The sequence below is a fragment of the Myxine glutinosa genome, chromosome 8, assembly GCF_964187855.1.
Source record: "Myxine glutinosa chromosome 8, kmMyxGlut1.1, whole genome shotgun sequence".
Classification (NCBI taxonomy): domain Eukaryota; kingdom Metazoa; phylum Chordata; class Myxini; order Myxiniformes; family Myxinidae; genus Myxine; species Myxine glutinosa.
This window is the reverse complement of record NC_136268.1, coordinates 70,669,035-70,685,481: the sequence shown is the minus strand read 5'-3', so window position 1 is coordinate 70,685,481 and position 16,447 is coordinate 70,669,035. Positions and strand designations below refer to the sequence as shown.

Sequence of the window (16,447 nt, the reverse complement as noted above, 5' to 3'; positions counted from 1 at the left end):
TGTAAAGGATGAGCATTGTGTCGATGAAGACCACCAAATATGATGTTGTTATTTAGTGTGCCCTGTGGTCTACATATATTAGAGCTACAGTGTATAATACTTAGAAATCTCATTGCAATGGCTGCAGTTACCGGTGAAATGAAACTTACCTTCCCTGAGAATGCTCAACAAAGATGATAGAGAAACCTTGGGTATATTAATTAACATATCAAATGTTGGCAACAATTGTAATTGGCCAACCGGAATGACATTATTACTCTCGCCAGATGAGAGGGTGTTGCATTTGAGTCCGTTTGTTTCTTTGCCTGTCTGTTTGTTACTTGGCAAAAAAACAAAAAAATTTGCAAGTATGTTGCTCACTCCGGTTTGTGTGTGTGTTTGTGTGTTTGTCTGTCCGCACACTTATACTTGCCTAGAGGTCACAATTTTAAACTGATCTTCAGGAAACTTCACCAAATGGTAGAGTTCGTGGTCTGACGAAATTCTATATATTTTTGGGGTCAAAAGGTCAAAAGGTCAACATAGGCCAAATGTCAACCACTTTTTAGTAATTTCTAAGATCCTCAATTTTCATCCCTTTCACTTGAAATTTGAATGGAATTTACATATCGGCTAACTGAATTCAACCACCAACTATTTTTGAGATCAGCATTGGCCAAAAGGTCAACATGGGCCAAAGGTCAACTACATTTTTCGGATTTCTAAAATCCTCAATTTTCATCCCATTCACTTGAAATTTGAATGGGATTTACATATCGGCTAACTGAATTCAACCACCAACTATTTTTTAGATCACCATAGGCCAAAAGATCAACATAGGCCAATGGTCAACAACAATTTCAAATTTCTAAAATCTTCAATTTTCATCCCATTCACTTGAAATTTGAATGGGATTTACATATCAGCAAACTGATTTCAACCACCAACTATTTTTTAGATCACCATAGGCCAAAAGATCAACATAGGCCAATGGTCAACAACAATTCCAAATTTCTAAAATCTTCAATTTTCATCCCATTCACTTGAAATTTGAATGGGATTTACATATCAGCAAACTGATTTCAACCACCAACTATTTTTTAGATCACCATAGGCCAAAAGATCAACAACAATTTCAAATTTCTAAAATCCTCAATTTTCATCCGATTCACTTGAAATTTGAATGGGATTTACATATCATTTAACTGAATTCAACCAACAACTATATTTGAGATCAGCATAGGCCAAAAGCTCAACAGCCCAAGGTCAACCACTTTTTCAGGTTTCTAAAATCCTCAATTTTCATCCGATTAAGTTGAAATTTGAATATGACTTTTATATCAGCTAACTGAATTCAACCAACAACTATTTTTGAGATCAACATAGGTCATAAGGTCAACATAGGCCTAAGGTCAACAACCATTTCAAATTTCTAAAATCCTCAATTTTCATCCGAATAACTTTAACTTTGAAGACGATTTGCATATCATGTCACTGAATTCAACCACTTATTATTTTTAAGATCAAAATGATGCTCGACTGAGTGCCATTCTCCTTTGTTCTGTTTTGCCAAGTGTCACTCTATGAGTGATTTTTCATCTGTTTGTTTATTTGTCCGCACAGAAGAAATATGATTTTCTCTGCAACCGTTGGTCTGATTGACAAGAACTTTTCACCATAGGTGCACCTACTCCTGTATAATTTTTTTAATGAGAATAATGATGTCATAGGTCACGTGGTATGGGCGCCATCTTTGAAAAAACTAAAAACTTTGCACCTCTATATCGCCGAAAGTGCTGCATAGAAAAACTTGAAACATGGCTCATTGTAAACAACTCTCCAATCTCTCCATGCGGAATAACTAATATGTTAATGATGATGTCTTTGGTGCCTCCATTATGACGTCATAATTCGACAAGTACAAAACTTCATCAAGATGAAGATGAAATTTTTTGAGCGTCATCTAGGGATAAATTGGTGGATAAAAAATGATGACGTCATCGGTCACGTGGTTCAGCCGCCATATTTGTTTTAAAACAAAAGCCTTAAAAAACCACTAAAAACATGTCCTGGTCAGGGTCTGCAATCTCTGATTGCTCTTTCCTGTTATAACTGTCGAGAGCACAAGCAATCTACTCCAATAATGGAGAGGTTTTTTTTTTATTCTTCCCTATATTTAAAAAATTCGAACAATATCTCTTTTACATATCCGTGAACATCATTCTCCAAGTTCTCAATCTGCAGGAACCTCAGTAATTTATAACAGGGACAGCCAATTGTAAGTTGTATTCTAATGTCGTCAAGCTGAGAATGCAAACATCCACCTGCTACCAGTAACGTGTATCCGGTACTGCCTATTCATGGTCGGGTCGTTGGTGACTAAACCGGCAACCCACCTGAGTCAGTATCCTCTGCCTTGGCAAGGAGGGTAGCTCAACACCCAGTGAAAATAAAAGCAAAACCTACTAAAGGGCAGCTCCCGGGATGGGAGAACTGGCCATCTCGACCATAATCACCATAATCATTGACCCTTGTTCACTTTACCTCTATGAAATAATCCATAAATCATGTGAACAGCAAAATGCTACACGCTGATGCAAGTGGAAAATGGCGTCGCTTCTCTCTACTCAAGCCTGCCAGAAGTCCTACATCAAATTTGTATTTTACCAATATATATTTAGAATCAAGCAGCTTACACTGTGAGAACAACTGCGCAAAGCCAATAAATGGTTGATATCAACACTACACATGTATTATGTAAAAACATCACAGCAACATGCATGAAAAAAAACTTATATCACTTGACCGAGTCACGGCTGCAACAAGTGAGAATGGTATTTGATCATTACAGCCAAGCTCACATCTTAGACTCCATCTTGCAAGACCTGGTGGAAACCTGTCAAGTTACTCTCTTTAGTGTGCTCCACCTCTGTTCCTTTATTCAGCAAGACCAAGCCCATAATGGACACCTTGCTTTAAAAAAAAAAAAAGTCCAAACTCAGTAGTTTTGGCTCAAGATTCATTAACCCAATTCTATTTCTTGCAGATTCTTCACTACCTCCTTCCTCTTCTACCTTCCTTTGCTTTCCTTTTCTTAAAGCATGAACCTTTTACAACATGAACTTTTCCCTTGTCAAGATTGCCACAATGGAGAAGCCACAGTTTGGCCTCAATATCTCATCTACAACTGCACCTTAGAATACCAGACACTGAGAAACTAACACGGATACTTAAGCAATCCCAAAACATCTTCATTCTTCTGTGCACATACTCCACATGCACATCACAAAGAGGTTGCCCAACCTATAGAACTAAGGGCTTTGCTATGCCCCAACCATCTTGGCAAAAAGCAATTGGTCCAGCAATGGTGTCCAAATACAGCTTGCATGCAGATGAATCGTCAAAAATATCTGATAAAATTTTACCAAGCTTCTTCCAAAAGTTGTGTGTGGCACTGAAGTCAAAACGTTCTGAATTATTACACTGAAGGGATTTAGTTAAGGAATTAAGTGATCAATGTTGTACATTTCAACATAACCACAAAGGGAGCATGGCATATTATCATGGGAGTCATGCCTGATAGCACAGGGTGACGAAGGCTAAATACATGAAAACTAAATACGAATACTAAAGGTATGTTCTGTCTCTGAAAATACCAAACCAAATCACTAATTAGTGCTGATTTTAACAACACAGATATTACGTACATGTCGTGACTGAGCTTGTACTGGTGATGGCAGAACTAAAACATAGGGGCAGTACCCCTGGTGCTCACCTGGTACAATAAACAGTATACTGCTCTGACTAAGGGTATTTTAAACCAATTTCAATGGTTGCTAGAGGACAGGGCAGCATGTAGAATCATACTAACATAATCATAAGACTAAACAAAGAAACAAAAAAATACCTATTTTGGGGGGCAACCAAACTCCCTCTCCCCTCAATTCTCAGACCTCAAAATTCAATACCACCTCAGGCCCCAATTCTTCTAATGCCGTGAACAAACATTGGTACATCACGGGTGATGAAGGTTGTGGTGAAGTTTCATCGAAATTGCGTGTGTAGATCTGAGAAGACAGCAAATACCTATTTTGGGGGGCAACCCCATCGTAAACCCCCAAAGGAGCAGATTTTTTAATGCCGTGAACAAACTTTAGTACAGCATGGGTGGTGAAGGTTGTGGTCAAGTTTCATCAAAATCGTGTGTGTAGTTTCACAGAAGAAAGCAAATACCTATTTTGGGGAGGAGGGGGGGTCAAACCTGGACCCACTTTGATTCACCGTAAACCACCTTAGACTTCCGATTTTCTTAGTATCGTGAACAAACTTCAGTACATCACGAGTGATAAAGGTTGTGGTCAAGCTTCATCTAAATAGTGTGTGTAGTTTCAGAGGAAAAAGCAAATTCCTATTTTGGGGGGTTAAACCTGGATCCAGATTGAACCTAGTAAACCCACTTAGACCCCGATTTTTTAAATGTCAATGAACAAACTTTAGTTACAACACAACAAATATCATTTGTGCCAAGTTTGGTCACAATCCCTTCAGCGGTTTCAGAGAAAAGCTGCAAGTGTTTACGGATGGATGGACTGACGGACGGACGACGCGCCATCACATAAGCTCCCCTGAACTACATTCCAGGTGAGCTAAAACTGGAAATTTGGAAAGATGTCGGCTTAGAGTTCTTGCTCTATTTGCGATATTGGCTTTTAACAACTCTGCCATTATTCCATCTTGTCCTCCTGCTTTATTAATCTTCATCTTTTGAAAAGACCATTTAATTCATTCTTCCGTTAAGAATGATATGCCTATCGCTTTTGATGCTGTATCATTTATTTGCAATTCAAGTGGGTTGACAGGATCTTCGGGTCTATTCAGAATTTCCTCAAAATGTTCTGCCCATCGCCCGAGTTGTTCCTTTTTCAGTTTTGGAAGAGTCCTTCCATATTTGGCCTTTACAGCTGACGTTCCTCAATACTGTTTACCTCCCCGAGTCTTTGCAATGTGGTAAAGTTTCCTGGTTTCACCCTCTTGTGCTGCTTCTTCTGCTTTATCTTCAATCAACCTATTTTTTAAATCATTCTTTATACTTTTCTTAATGTCATTGTCTTTTTTATTGTACAGTTTCTGACATTGTTTCTTCTTGTCTTGATTTCATATCAAGTTTATATTTTTTTGTTTTATAAATTTTTGTTCATCAGTAATTTCCCAGGATTCATATGATATCCATTCTTTCATTTTATTTCTTTCCAATCCTAAGATTTATTCTGCTGTATCACAGATTGCATTTATAAACTTGGTGTTCTTCAATGTCCTCTTCCTCCTTCAGTATCTCAAATCTGTTATTCACCTTTCAAGTTCAACTAATTATCTAACTATTTCGTTTTCCTTAAGCTTTCTATTTGATAATTTTCCCATTTCACGGCCATATAGTTTCACTTATTCCGAGAATACTTGAGATATCTTTGTAGTTCATTCACATCATCGTCACGTTTCAGCTTCCTATAGCTATGGTCTTTTTGGGACCAGTCAGAGAAGTCTCCAGTCTTACGGCTTCCAAGTGGCTTTTACTACCAGGCATCATCCCAGACTCGATGGTGTAATGGTTGGAGCGTCTGCTCATTGTCTGTGAGGTCGGCAGTTTGAACCCCAACTGAGTCATGCCAAAGACTAACAAGAGTGCTTGCTGCTTCCTTGCTTGCTCAGCATTTAATAAGAATAGAGCATGAACAAAACAAACCCATAGGTTCGCCACCATAACACAAGCTTTGATAGGCTGAATGGCCTCCTCCTGCATTGAAGTTCCTTGCAAGGGAACTCATTTATGTGCTTCTTCAGACTAACCTCCACCTTCTGACCCCAGATGTCAATTTATTTTGGATATTTGTTGCAGTTTCTGGAAGAGCAGTGGCAAAATATATATATATTTAAATAGCTGCATGCCCTCGTCATCGCAAAGCCAGAGCTATAGGCAGTGGGCCTCGCATTTGATCGACAAAGACCATGCTTGCAAGTAGATATGGAGGCCAATGATCAAATAGATCAATCAATTTGCCTGCCTTCTGATGGCATTTCCTCCCTGGAGGGTTACACCGCCCTCCAAGGTGCTCATATGCCCAAAGCCATTGGCACCTCCTGGCGTTGCTGAGTTTTTAACTGCCGCTGAAAATTCAGCAATGTTCTGATAAGATAAATAAAAGCAGGGCCACCCCGAGCAGGTTTCAGATCACCAGCCTTTCGTTGCTCATGCTCAGCATTATTTATGTTAAAATTTATGGTGGTATCCAATCCTAGTCCTAGCATCCAATATTGGTAGTATTTTGGTATCAATAGTTGTGATCATGTCCAAAATCAATTGTGCTGCTTATGTGTGTTGTCTGCAGCATTACTCACTCTGGTAGCAGTGGCACAGAAGCACGGCGTTTGGCCTTCTTCACCACCCTGGCTTGGCTATGGAGGGAGATGTGTATGATGGAAGGTTCTAGACAGCAGGGTTCTCCATCGACCTGCATTGGAAGAGCTTTGTACGATGTCAAAATTGCCTCTCGGCATTGGTACAGTCGCTCCCCATGTCCACCAACTTGAAGTGCAGCCTGAAAAAGGCAATGTATGCTTGACATTAAAGTTAAAATATCATTCACAAATTTCAAAATCTTTAATGTGTTAATGTGTTTTACTCATTTTAGAGTCCTGACATGGTGGTGCAGCAGAGGTAGCGCATTTACCTTTGAGCTGTCTGGTCTGGATTCAATTCTCAACCAGTCAATAAACTGTGACATTGGTGTTTTGCAGGCACAGTATTACATCACTAAGTGTGCTGTACCTTGGCTGGACGTTAAGTTGGGTGTACCGTTTGTGAGCATTAGTTTGTTAACCCTATTGTATATTTTTACAAAGCGTAGGTCAGTTATCACCAGGGCCCTGAACACATTCCACATTTCTGCCCTAACCTCCAGGGGGCATCAGCCGATTGATTGCTCTCCCTTGAAAAGATGATACCTGTAGGCCCCAAACATTCTCATTATTCACATCAATATTTATAAATGCCAAAATTATGTGTATGCATTTTATAGATGAGTATGCAAAATGTAGGCGTCCACCAGGAATGCTGGTATAAGGCACCTCGGATGGCTGGGTGTATACTCTCCAGGCTTTAAGCATAGTCGTATGTATTAAACTTCAAACTTCGATGCAGGAGAAGGACATTTGGCCCATCAAACCTGTTAGTACTACATCAATTCCATTTCAATCAAATAGTTTATCAGCATAAATTCGCTGGGGGTGGATATGTGGGTGTGGAGGATTGGGGAAAAGACCAGTGAGGCAAGCACAGACATCACCAAAGTGTTTTATCAATATAATAAGATCTAGCATCTCCTCCCAACCTACTGGTTGCACCAAGTTTGAAAATGGTACCACATTAAATCGTCAAGGATCAAGAATAAAAATTTGACCAAGACAAAAACATTTTCATCCTAATATATAATACGAGATGCAGAAAGGTTAACACGGTTAACAAGTGGAGATGCAGAAAATATGGCAAAATGGAGAAGATTGTCATGGGGCCCGCAAGGCTAACCCCCGCTCTAGCAGGGAAAATGGCCTTAAAATGCCTGTTGTTGTGTTGTTGTATATTAAATACGAGCAGAGGTGTTACAAGTTTGTGTGGAAAGAATTTTGAGATAAGAAAAAGAGAGCCAGGTACGAGCCACGTACGATGTATAATTCCAATCAATTCATCCCATATAATTGAGCAGGCAATACTATAATAATAATAATAATAATAATAATAAAATGATTAATACAATATATACAATGTACTATCTTCTATATATACATAAAAGAAAGTTTTTGTTTGTTTGTCTGCACGCGCTAATCTTCTGAACGGTGAAAGATAGGAGGAAACCTCTAAAACAAAAAATGTTGGGACGGGCCCCGGGAAGGTTATAGGCTAGATGGTGAGGCTAAGCTGAATGGCGAGGTTAGATAGCGAGGCTGACATATATATATATATATATATATATATATATATATATATATATATATATATATATATATATATATATATATATATTTACAATTTTATAAACAGGAATAAAATAATTCCTGCGAGGGGCTAAGTGTGAAAAAATTCTGACAATGCGGGGCTCGAACCACGGACCTCCGTTGATAACGCGTCAGCAGCCCACTGCGCTATTGAGCCAGCCGCAATGATTGTGGTTTGCGGCTGAGATTCTGAGGAGATTAATCTTCAATGATTGATTCAATGATTAATCAATGATCAATGATCAATCAATTAATCAATGAGTAATTAATCAATGATTAATCTTCAATCTTCAGATTAATCTTCAATGCATTTCTACTTATTCACACATACATACGCATGCATATACTTACGCTAACATTCGGGGTCTGCCTAGCAGGCACGTAAGACATCTGCCATGATAACGCTCGCAGTGTTAAGTGTGGAAAAGTTCTGAGGAGATTGCGGCTGGCTCAATAGCGCAGTGGGCTGTTGACGCGTTATCAACTGAGGTCCGTGGTTCGAGCCCCGCATTGAGTCAGAATTTTTTCACACTTAGCCCCTCGCAGGAATTTGATTCCTGTTTATAAAATTGCAATATATATATATATATATATATATATATATATTGCTGCGGTTTTGAGATTTGTACATTTGACTTCAATAAATGCTTAAGGTTTGCCCCTCATAGTTAGTTCCACGACCAACACGTAGGCCTAGTTATGTCTTGGTATGTGTAAGTATAGGCCATTTCCCCTCTTAGTATCTGCGTTGTGTAAAGACATGAGATTAGGTCCCATTCATTTTGCGTCCACCCTCCAATTCCACCTTGATGGGCGGAATCCATCCCGCGCTCCATTTGGCTGTCCCTAGTCGAGTTAACACGAGGCAGGGCCTTGAAAGGTGAAGGAGGGTTGAGCTCGGGGCGGCAGCAGTGGGGGGCGGTAGGGGTCACCAACCAATCAGGGCTCGAGCGGCATGGCGTGAGAGGGCGTGGCAGAGAACGTCTGGTGAGTTCGGGAAGGTTCGCGGGGCGGGGCTATATAAGCCCACGCGAAAAGCCCTCGAAAGGACTTACAAGGAGGACTTGCTTGCACGATTGGCGCGATAAGGACTTACAAGCACTTCGTTGTACAAGGAGGACTTTGCAGGAGTGGCTTGACAAGCAGGACTTTGAGGATTTGAGGACTCGCTCGCTTTGAGGCTTTGAACTGTAACTCGCCATATTACGTACGTGCCAGAGGGAAAGAAGGAGAGGCGTTGGCGGTACGAGTACGCGGCTGCAGCCAGACGTGCCGGTGGCGAATAGCGCCTATTTCAGCCACGCGAGTAAACGCGGATAAACCTGCGAGTGATTAACTGCCAGCCGCACCAGAGCCCGCCCCCTACCGTTCGCCCCGTAATAACCCTGTGCATCCAAACAGCACGCTACGAGCTCCTGCCTTTCTCCTGGATCCATCTGCGCGGGACGGGCCGGGGACCGGAGGGAGCTGCACGAGAGTCATCCATGGACGTGCTGACCATCATCCTTCATCTGCAATCCCCGTATGAGTGTGAGTGAAACGGGCCCGTTGTCCTGGGATATTAAGTATAAGACTGTTTAAGGATTGCTCTGTGTCTCTGCTTCTGAATCATTGTGAATAGTGTAAATAAATCTTGTTCTTTCTTTTCCAATTCGATCGTCTTTGTGATTTCGCCATTGACTGAGCGTGGCACGAATAAAACTGCTGGAATTGGGTTCATCATCTAAACGGATCGTGTGTACGCACCGCTCGGCGTATCAACACACGTGGTTCGCGCAAGGCTTATCTCCTCGTTTCAGGGCTGCAAGAGTATTTAGGTAATAGCGAATTCTGTCCTAATACCCTATTTCGCGCTGTACGGAAGGGACGTCATAGGTCTCGGGTCGCGCCTGGTCAGTCAAAGACAAGGGGACTAATCCCCCCTTGGTAAGGGGAGAAGGCCGGCGACAGATCCGCAACAATATATATACTGTATATATCTTACTATAATTCACCAAATGTCCGTCCGTCCGTCCATTCGAAGGTACCGCAAAAACGGCTCAACCGTTCACATCAATATTTTGGGTGGGTATTCCTGGGACCCCTGGGAGTAAAATAGGCTATATTGTTTTTCCAAGTTTTCCAAGTTTTCCGATTTTCCAATTTTCCAGTTTTTCCAAACACGGTGAAATAATGTTTACCGATATGAACAGTGATGTGGCTTTTGTTGAAATTCTACAAATACTGTTTATTCTACTTAACAGGAGAGAGTAGATCGACTCCTGACAAACTCTTTCTACATAAACGTGTGGGTCCGAAGTAACATGGCAGCGTGTGCAATGCGACTGAGAAACAAGTGTAGCGGCCACTTCCGTGTTACAGATTCGGCGTGCACTCTTCACACATAAACGTGCGACTGAGAAAGACGTGTAGCGCCGCTTCCGTTTTGCAGAATTCAATCTTTTTTCAAAATGGGCGCCATGTACTATTTAGATTTTGATGATTTGCATGTGATATGATTCAACGGATGTTTATATGCATCATTTAAAATGAAATAAAAAAGCATTCAATTTCTGATATTTTGCCATTTCATTTGGGCCTCCCAATTTAAGCCCCGCCCATAGGGCGGGTACCGTTGCTAGTATATATGAAGTTGTTTTTCTTCTATACAACGCTATATGATACACATTTACATCGAGAGAATTAGGGTCTTCCCCACACCCTGAACCCCCTACCCTGTAGGTTTGAAAATGTTTTCTTGCATCTCCATTTGCCAAGAGATTCATGCAATATGATGGGGTTACTGGCAATGGGGCCGATTCTATGAATGGACAGACAGACAGACAGACAGACAGAAAATACAACTTTGATATACTGTCAGAACTTGACATTCATGGATTCGCTATTCACGGACCCCTCTTATTTGCGATTGACAAAATGCGACCTGCTTCAACATTTGCGGGCCTGTGCTTCACGCATTTGAGGTTTTTCGCGAGTGCACAACATTTTTTTGGCCACCCTATAGGCGAGCTGCATGGCCTGTCTCACCATTTGCGCCATAAACCTAGCTGTGTGGCATGTCCCACCATTCGCACAATAAAGACTCTCCCCCATATCTACCAGAAGCTGCCCAAGACGTCATCCCCTACGAGTTACACAATTAAAAAGCTTCACTGCATCTACCACCTGCTGCGAAAGACGTTATCACCTGCCAACATCCCCCACAAACAATGGACAGACTACTTAGTACTCACCCCTCCTGCAGCTACCCACAATTCCCACATGACTACTTATGTGCAGCATGTCTTGGGTCTCAATAACTCTTCTCGTCCCACTGCCTTGACCTGTGTTTTGCCTCTCGCTCCGCTCTTTGATCAAACATGGCTCCCAAGTGCAAGACCAGTGCTGGAGATGTGTCAACTACCAAGAGGCAGAATAAAGTGATGAGCCTGATCAGCAAAGTGGAGCTGCTGGAGTGGCTTTCGAGAGGAGAGAGTGCAGTCTCTGTGGGCAGACTGCATGGAGTAAACAAATCGACAGCTTGCTGCATACAGATGAGAAGAAGGTGATCTGAGAAAGCGTTTTGGCGAGTGCTGTACCGAGCACTGAAGAGTTCAACATAGCCCACTGCATCAGCGCTATCAAAGAGTCGCTGTTAGTCAGGTTGGCACAGCAAGTGGGAGGGGAAGGCTTTGATGACATGGAGGCCGAGGAGTTGGATGATCTTATCGGCTCGCTTGATGAGGAGTTCACCGAGGAGGAGTTGGACCTCATTATCAAGGTTTCCAAGGAGGAGGAGGCGGGCAGTGATGAGGAGGAAGAGCGGCCGAGGTCCAAACTCATGGTCAAGTTTCTGGGTGAGGGGCTGTGGGACATGCGGGCAATTGCTGGCAGGTTGCAAGACGCCAACCTGGTCATGGAGCATTACCTCAAGTTCAAGAGGGGCTTGGATGACGTGATGCTCCCATACAAGGAGCTATTTCAAAACCTATGGCAATCTACCAGATAACTCTCGATCACGCATTTGTCGTATTTTCACCAACTTGTAGAAATACACCACACATAAAATGATACCACAACTTCCAAAAATACACCAGAACTTCCAACAATACACCAGCTGTAAAAAATATTTCAAAAGCCTTAAAATAAAGATCACCTTGATGGAAACAAATGACAGCAATGTAAATCTTTGGCAACAACTTACACCATGCGGTAATGCTGTCATGACAATTTCACTCTTTCGACATATTTTTTTACTCGATCTTTGTCGGAAACTCTAAAAAAACATTGCCACAGTGATACTAAAATTTCTCACCAGTGTTGCCATGGTGAAACCAACAACTTCCATGTAGCCATCATCATGACGCTGTGGTTCAAAGTCCAGTTGATTGCCAGGGTTACCCCACGGCATGGTACCCGCACAGTACCTGCCAAGCACCATATATACACACTGTGCACAATTAAAAGGCATGTGAGGAGCAAATTTACAGTGAATAAATATAGGAAACGATTTGACCTTTCAAAATCAAGCAATCACTTCACGTCACTTAGGCCTAAGAAGGTACTTCTGCAATCATATGAGAAAACAATGTAGGTGACAATGATTAAAATAGTTGAACTTATAGACAACAAATTTTCTCATCCAAATGTTGAGAAAGGTACGCTAACCACTGTGGGGAATAAGGAGACAATGCTTTGGCCATGAGCCCTTCTAGGGTGATCTTTTGCTTTGAGATAAAGAAGGATAACGCCCAAAACATCATCTCACCTTCTTTCCCATGGTGGTCTTTTCCTAAACATAAGGTTGAGAAAATTAGTTGTCCTTTTACTCCGATGCTGACCAACTAAATCCATTATAAAGACTAGTTTATCCGTGTATGTAAAACTTATACATATTCAACTAGAGAGTTTATAGAATACGTTACCCCACTCAGTGTTCAACTATACTTCAACTCAAATAAAATAATGATTTTATAGATCGTTACAAACAATTCCGGAATTTTAGCACTATTGAAGCAGTGTTATACACCACCATTATACACCACCCTATTACCATGTCCAAGTACAGCTAAACTGGAGGCTCTTAGAAGTGACAAGAAGGCGATTTGTGTTCTACAGTGTTCAAGCACACAATTCAATTTAAATAAAATAAAGATTGGAAACGTCATGTAAGTGAGACAAAATCCAATCCGGCCAAATTAAGAGACAAAGTACTGCTAAACGATAGGTTTGTTTTCTGATTCGTGTTCAAAATATAACATTCAATTTAAATTAAGTTGATCCTCGATCATAAACTGATGTTTATGGACAGCCGGAGAGACGGACAGACATCAAGCAATTGCTTAACCCCGCTATTTGCTTTGTGAGTGTGGGGTAATGATCTAAAATAGACATCATCAGTTCCATTCTTTCCTCAAGGTTTTAAAAAGATAATGTACAAGTGCGGCATCCTCCCCCCCCCCCCCCCCCTTCCCACGCCTCCTCCCCCCAATCCCTCTCCCTCCCACACATCTCCCTGCTCTCAAATGTTGTGTTTGTGTGCTTCCCCTTCTCTCCCCATCTTGTCTTCCGCTCCCTCTTTTTATATATTTTGTTTGTCTGGTTGATTTGTTTGTGAAATAAATGTAAGCTCTTTCACGAGCCTCGATTCAGTATACAAAAAAAAAAAAAAAAATCTGTTCTCAATGTATTAGGGGAAGATTGCTCATTTGCATTATTACCTCTGCCACTGAAGGTGGATGGAGGTTATGCTTTCACCCCTGTCTGTTTGTCTGTGAACAAGATATCTCAAACATTTGTGGACGTATTCAGAAGAAATTTGGCAGAGAGGTAGCGTATGTGACAAGGACGAAAGGATTAGATTTTGGTGAAGATCCGGATCCGGCTAGTAGAATTTTTAAGGTGATTTTTCACCATTGGGAGATAGGGCAAAAACGATACATAGCAGGATATCTCAAAAAGTTGTGGACGGATTTGGACTAAACTTGGTGGACCGGTTGGTTGTGTGACAATACCGAATTGATTCAATTTTGGTGAACATCCGGATTCGCATCCGGCTAGTATAATTTTTTAAGTGATTCTTCACCATCGAGAAATAGGGCCAAAAATGATACATAGCAGGATATCTCAAAATGTAATGGACGGATTTGGACGAAACTTGGTGGATAGGTTGGGTATGTGACTAGGACAAATCGATTCGATTTTGGTGAAGATCTGAATATGGATTCGGATACAAGCTTTATTTAATTTTCAAGTGATTCTTCACCATTGAGAGATCGGGTGAAAAGCGGTATATAATATGATATTTTAAAAGGTTATGGACAAGTTATGACTAAACTAGGTGGACGAGTTGGTTAGTTGACAAGAACGAGCCGATTAGATTTTGGTTCAGGTCCGAATCCAGATCCGGCCTATCAGTGGGACACAAAACAAACTGTTCAGCCTGGCAGAGGTATGTGCTCTACAGAGTGCCGTTCTAGTTAGAAGTTAAATTCTTACACCAGATGCTCAATTGATCAAAGGAGCCAACATACTGCAAGAACTTGAAAAAATATTTAACTACTGCAGCTGGTGCTATTTTTACAGCAATACTACCGTACGTCGGTATACTGAGTTTGCAATACAGACAAGAAGGCCAAGAAAGTACAAGTACAAATCCCTTCGTCTCAAATTTGTTCCGTCCGATGCAAAAGAATGCCCATGAAAGGACAGAGACACCCCTTTGTATCATAGAGAGTAAATCCAGGATATATGTAGCATCTAGAAAGTTCAGAGCTAGACTTTCTACAGTGAAATCATCCTCATGAAAACACATACAAAACCACTGCGTAAATGCACATCACAAAACATCTCACACCTGACACACATGCACATAAATCCATTCACCAAGACCCACCGAGGAATGTTGAGGAACACAATGCACTGCAGTTTTAGTTCCTGGATCTTGGCTGTGAGGTCTTTACCATCACACTATGGGAAGAGAATCACATCATACCTCGTCAACAACACGATCCATCCTTTTCATGACAACAGCACAAATTGCAAGCAACTAAGGAATCTAGAACAATGCTGCACAGGAATTGTACCAATACATCCCGGGCCTTACGAGGCAAGGTCATAATGTTTGGGCACTCCGTATCATGCCAACTTCCTAACACGATGATATGTTAACCCCAGCGCATCCCACTGACAGGAAATTAATGAATGATCCCTGATATATTGGTGGTTGTTCAAACCAAAGTAAGCCACACAATATGTTGAGCTGTATTCTGAGATCATCCCCAATCCAAAACCATGATAATTTCTACCCTCATAAACCCACTCCTTCCCGACACCCTGCATATCTCCATCCCCTCCTCCTTCCAAATTTCCAGTTTTTCCTTCCTGAGGGTTTCCTTCTCTATCCATCTTGTCCACCCCATGCATCCTTTCCTGCCCACCCCCGTTCCTCCTCACACGATTGCTTGTTAAAGTCTCCCTCTATTTTGTCCTTCAACTGTGCTGTTGGTATACCCCATCTCTCTAATATTCCTTTCATTCTCTTGCGTCCTGATATGTTCAGTGTTCTAGCTCTTCCATGAGCATTGACTCGATATACAAAAAAGGGCTGACAGATCAAATGGTCGACAGGTTCCTGGAAAAGAAGCTCATACCGTGAACTCGACCAACCCAGGCTCGACCAACCCAGAACCTCATCCCAAACTCATCAGTTCGGTTTGCTGACCTCCCTTACCTACATTGTTCCACCAAACCAGAAGATGGTCACCTTGTCCTCGAAGTCCTGTTACTCAACTACAGTGAGCACCACTGGAATTGCAAAATTATAGAACACTGATTGAGCTTTATTAAGATATTGTCGTGTCCCCAGGGTTAACACCCCAAGAGGACAAATGACCAGAACGAGGTTCAACTCAGAGGTGTATTTCGAACTTGGCAGGATTATTTCTGGCACGTGCGAGAAAGTTTGAAGTCTTAACTGGGATGGATGGCTGACACTGGGTTGATCCAAACCCACAAACAATGAAACGAACCAGGACAAGTAAAGTAAAATTCGACAAATAATGATTTAATGAAAATAAATGCAAAGACAATAAAAATGTTGAGGTCAAAAACGATTTCCTAAATCGAGACGTCTCCATTCAGACACGTATACAAACAAGGGGGAAACGAAAGTGGAAGAAAATAAATAATGGCATTTTGTATGGTGCCGGCACTTAGCTTTGCGTCCTCAAATGGCTGTTAAGGCTTACTGGTCGTTCGTCGCCTCAAAACCACCGCACGGGAGGCGCACAAAATGGAGCGGAGTCACGCTACTCGACGTCCCAACGTGAGGTCCGTCTTGCCTCTAACCTCTCTTGTTCAGTCTCTTTCCAGAAGCGCACATGAGCCAAAGAAGTGCCACCGCCCGTGACAAAGCCAGACAAAGAGGGAAATGCGACTGCCT

The 16,447-nt window shown here is 41.6% G+C and overlaps 1 protein-coding gene across 1 annotated transcript in view; it reads right to left on the bottom strand.

Annotated features, from left to right (window-relative positions):
• The window catches only part of LOC137432587 (diacylglycerol kinase zeta-like), a 142,953-nt gene that overhangs the window by 66,108 nt on the left and 60,398 nt on the right, over positions 1–16,447 (bottom strand). The window contains exons 18-20 of the mRNA XM_078783388.1: positions 14,900–14,973; positions 12,320–12,431; positions 6,373–6,572 (exon numbers count right to left, since the gene is read on the bottom strand). Of these exons, the coding sequence (XP_078639514.1) occupies positions 6,373–6,572; positions 12,320–12,431; positions 14,900–14,973 (386 nt within the window). The remainder of the gene's footprint in view (positions 1–6,372; positions 6,573–12,319; positions 12,432–14,899; positions 14,974–16,447) is intronic.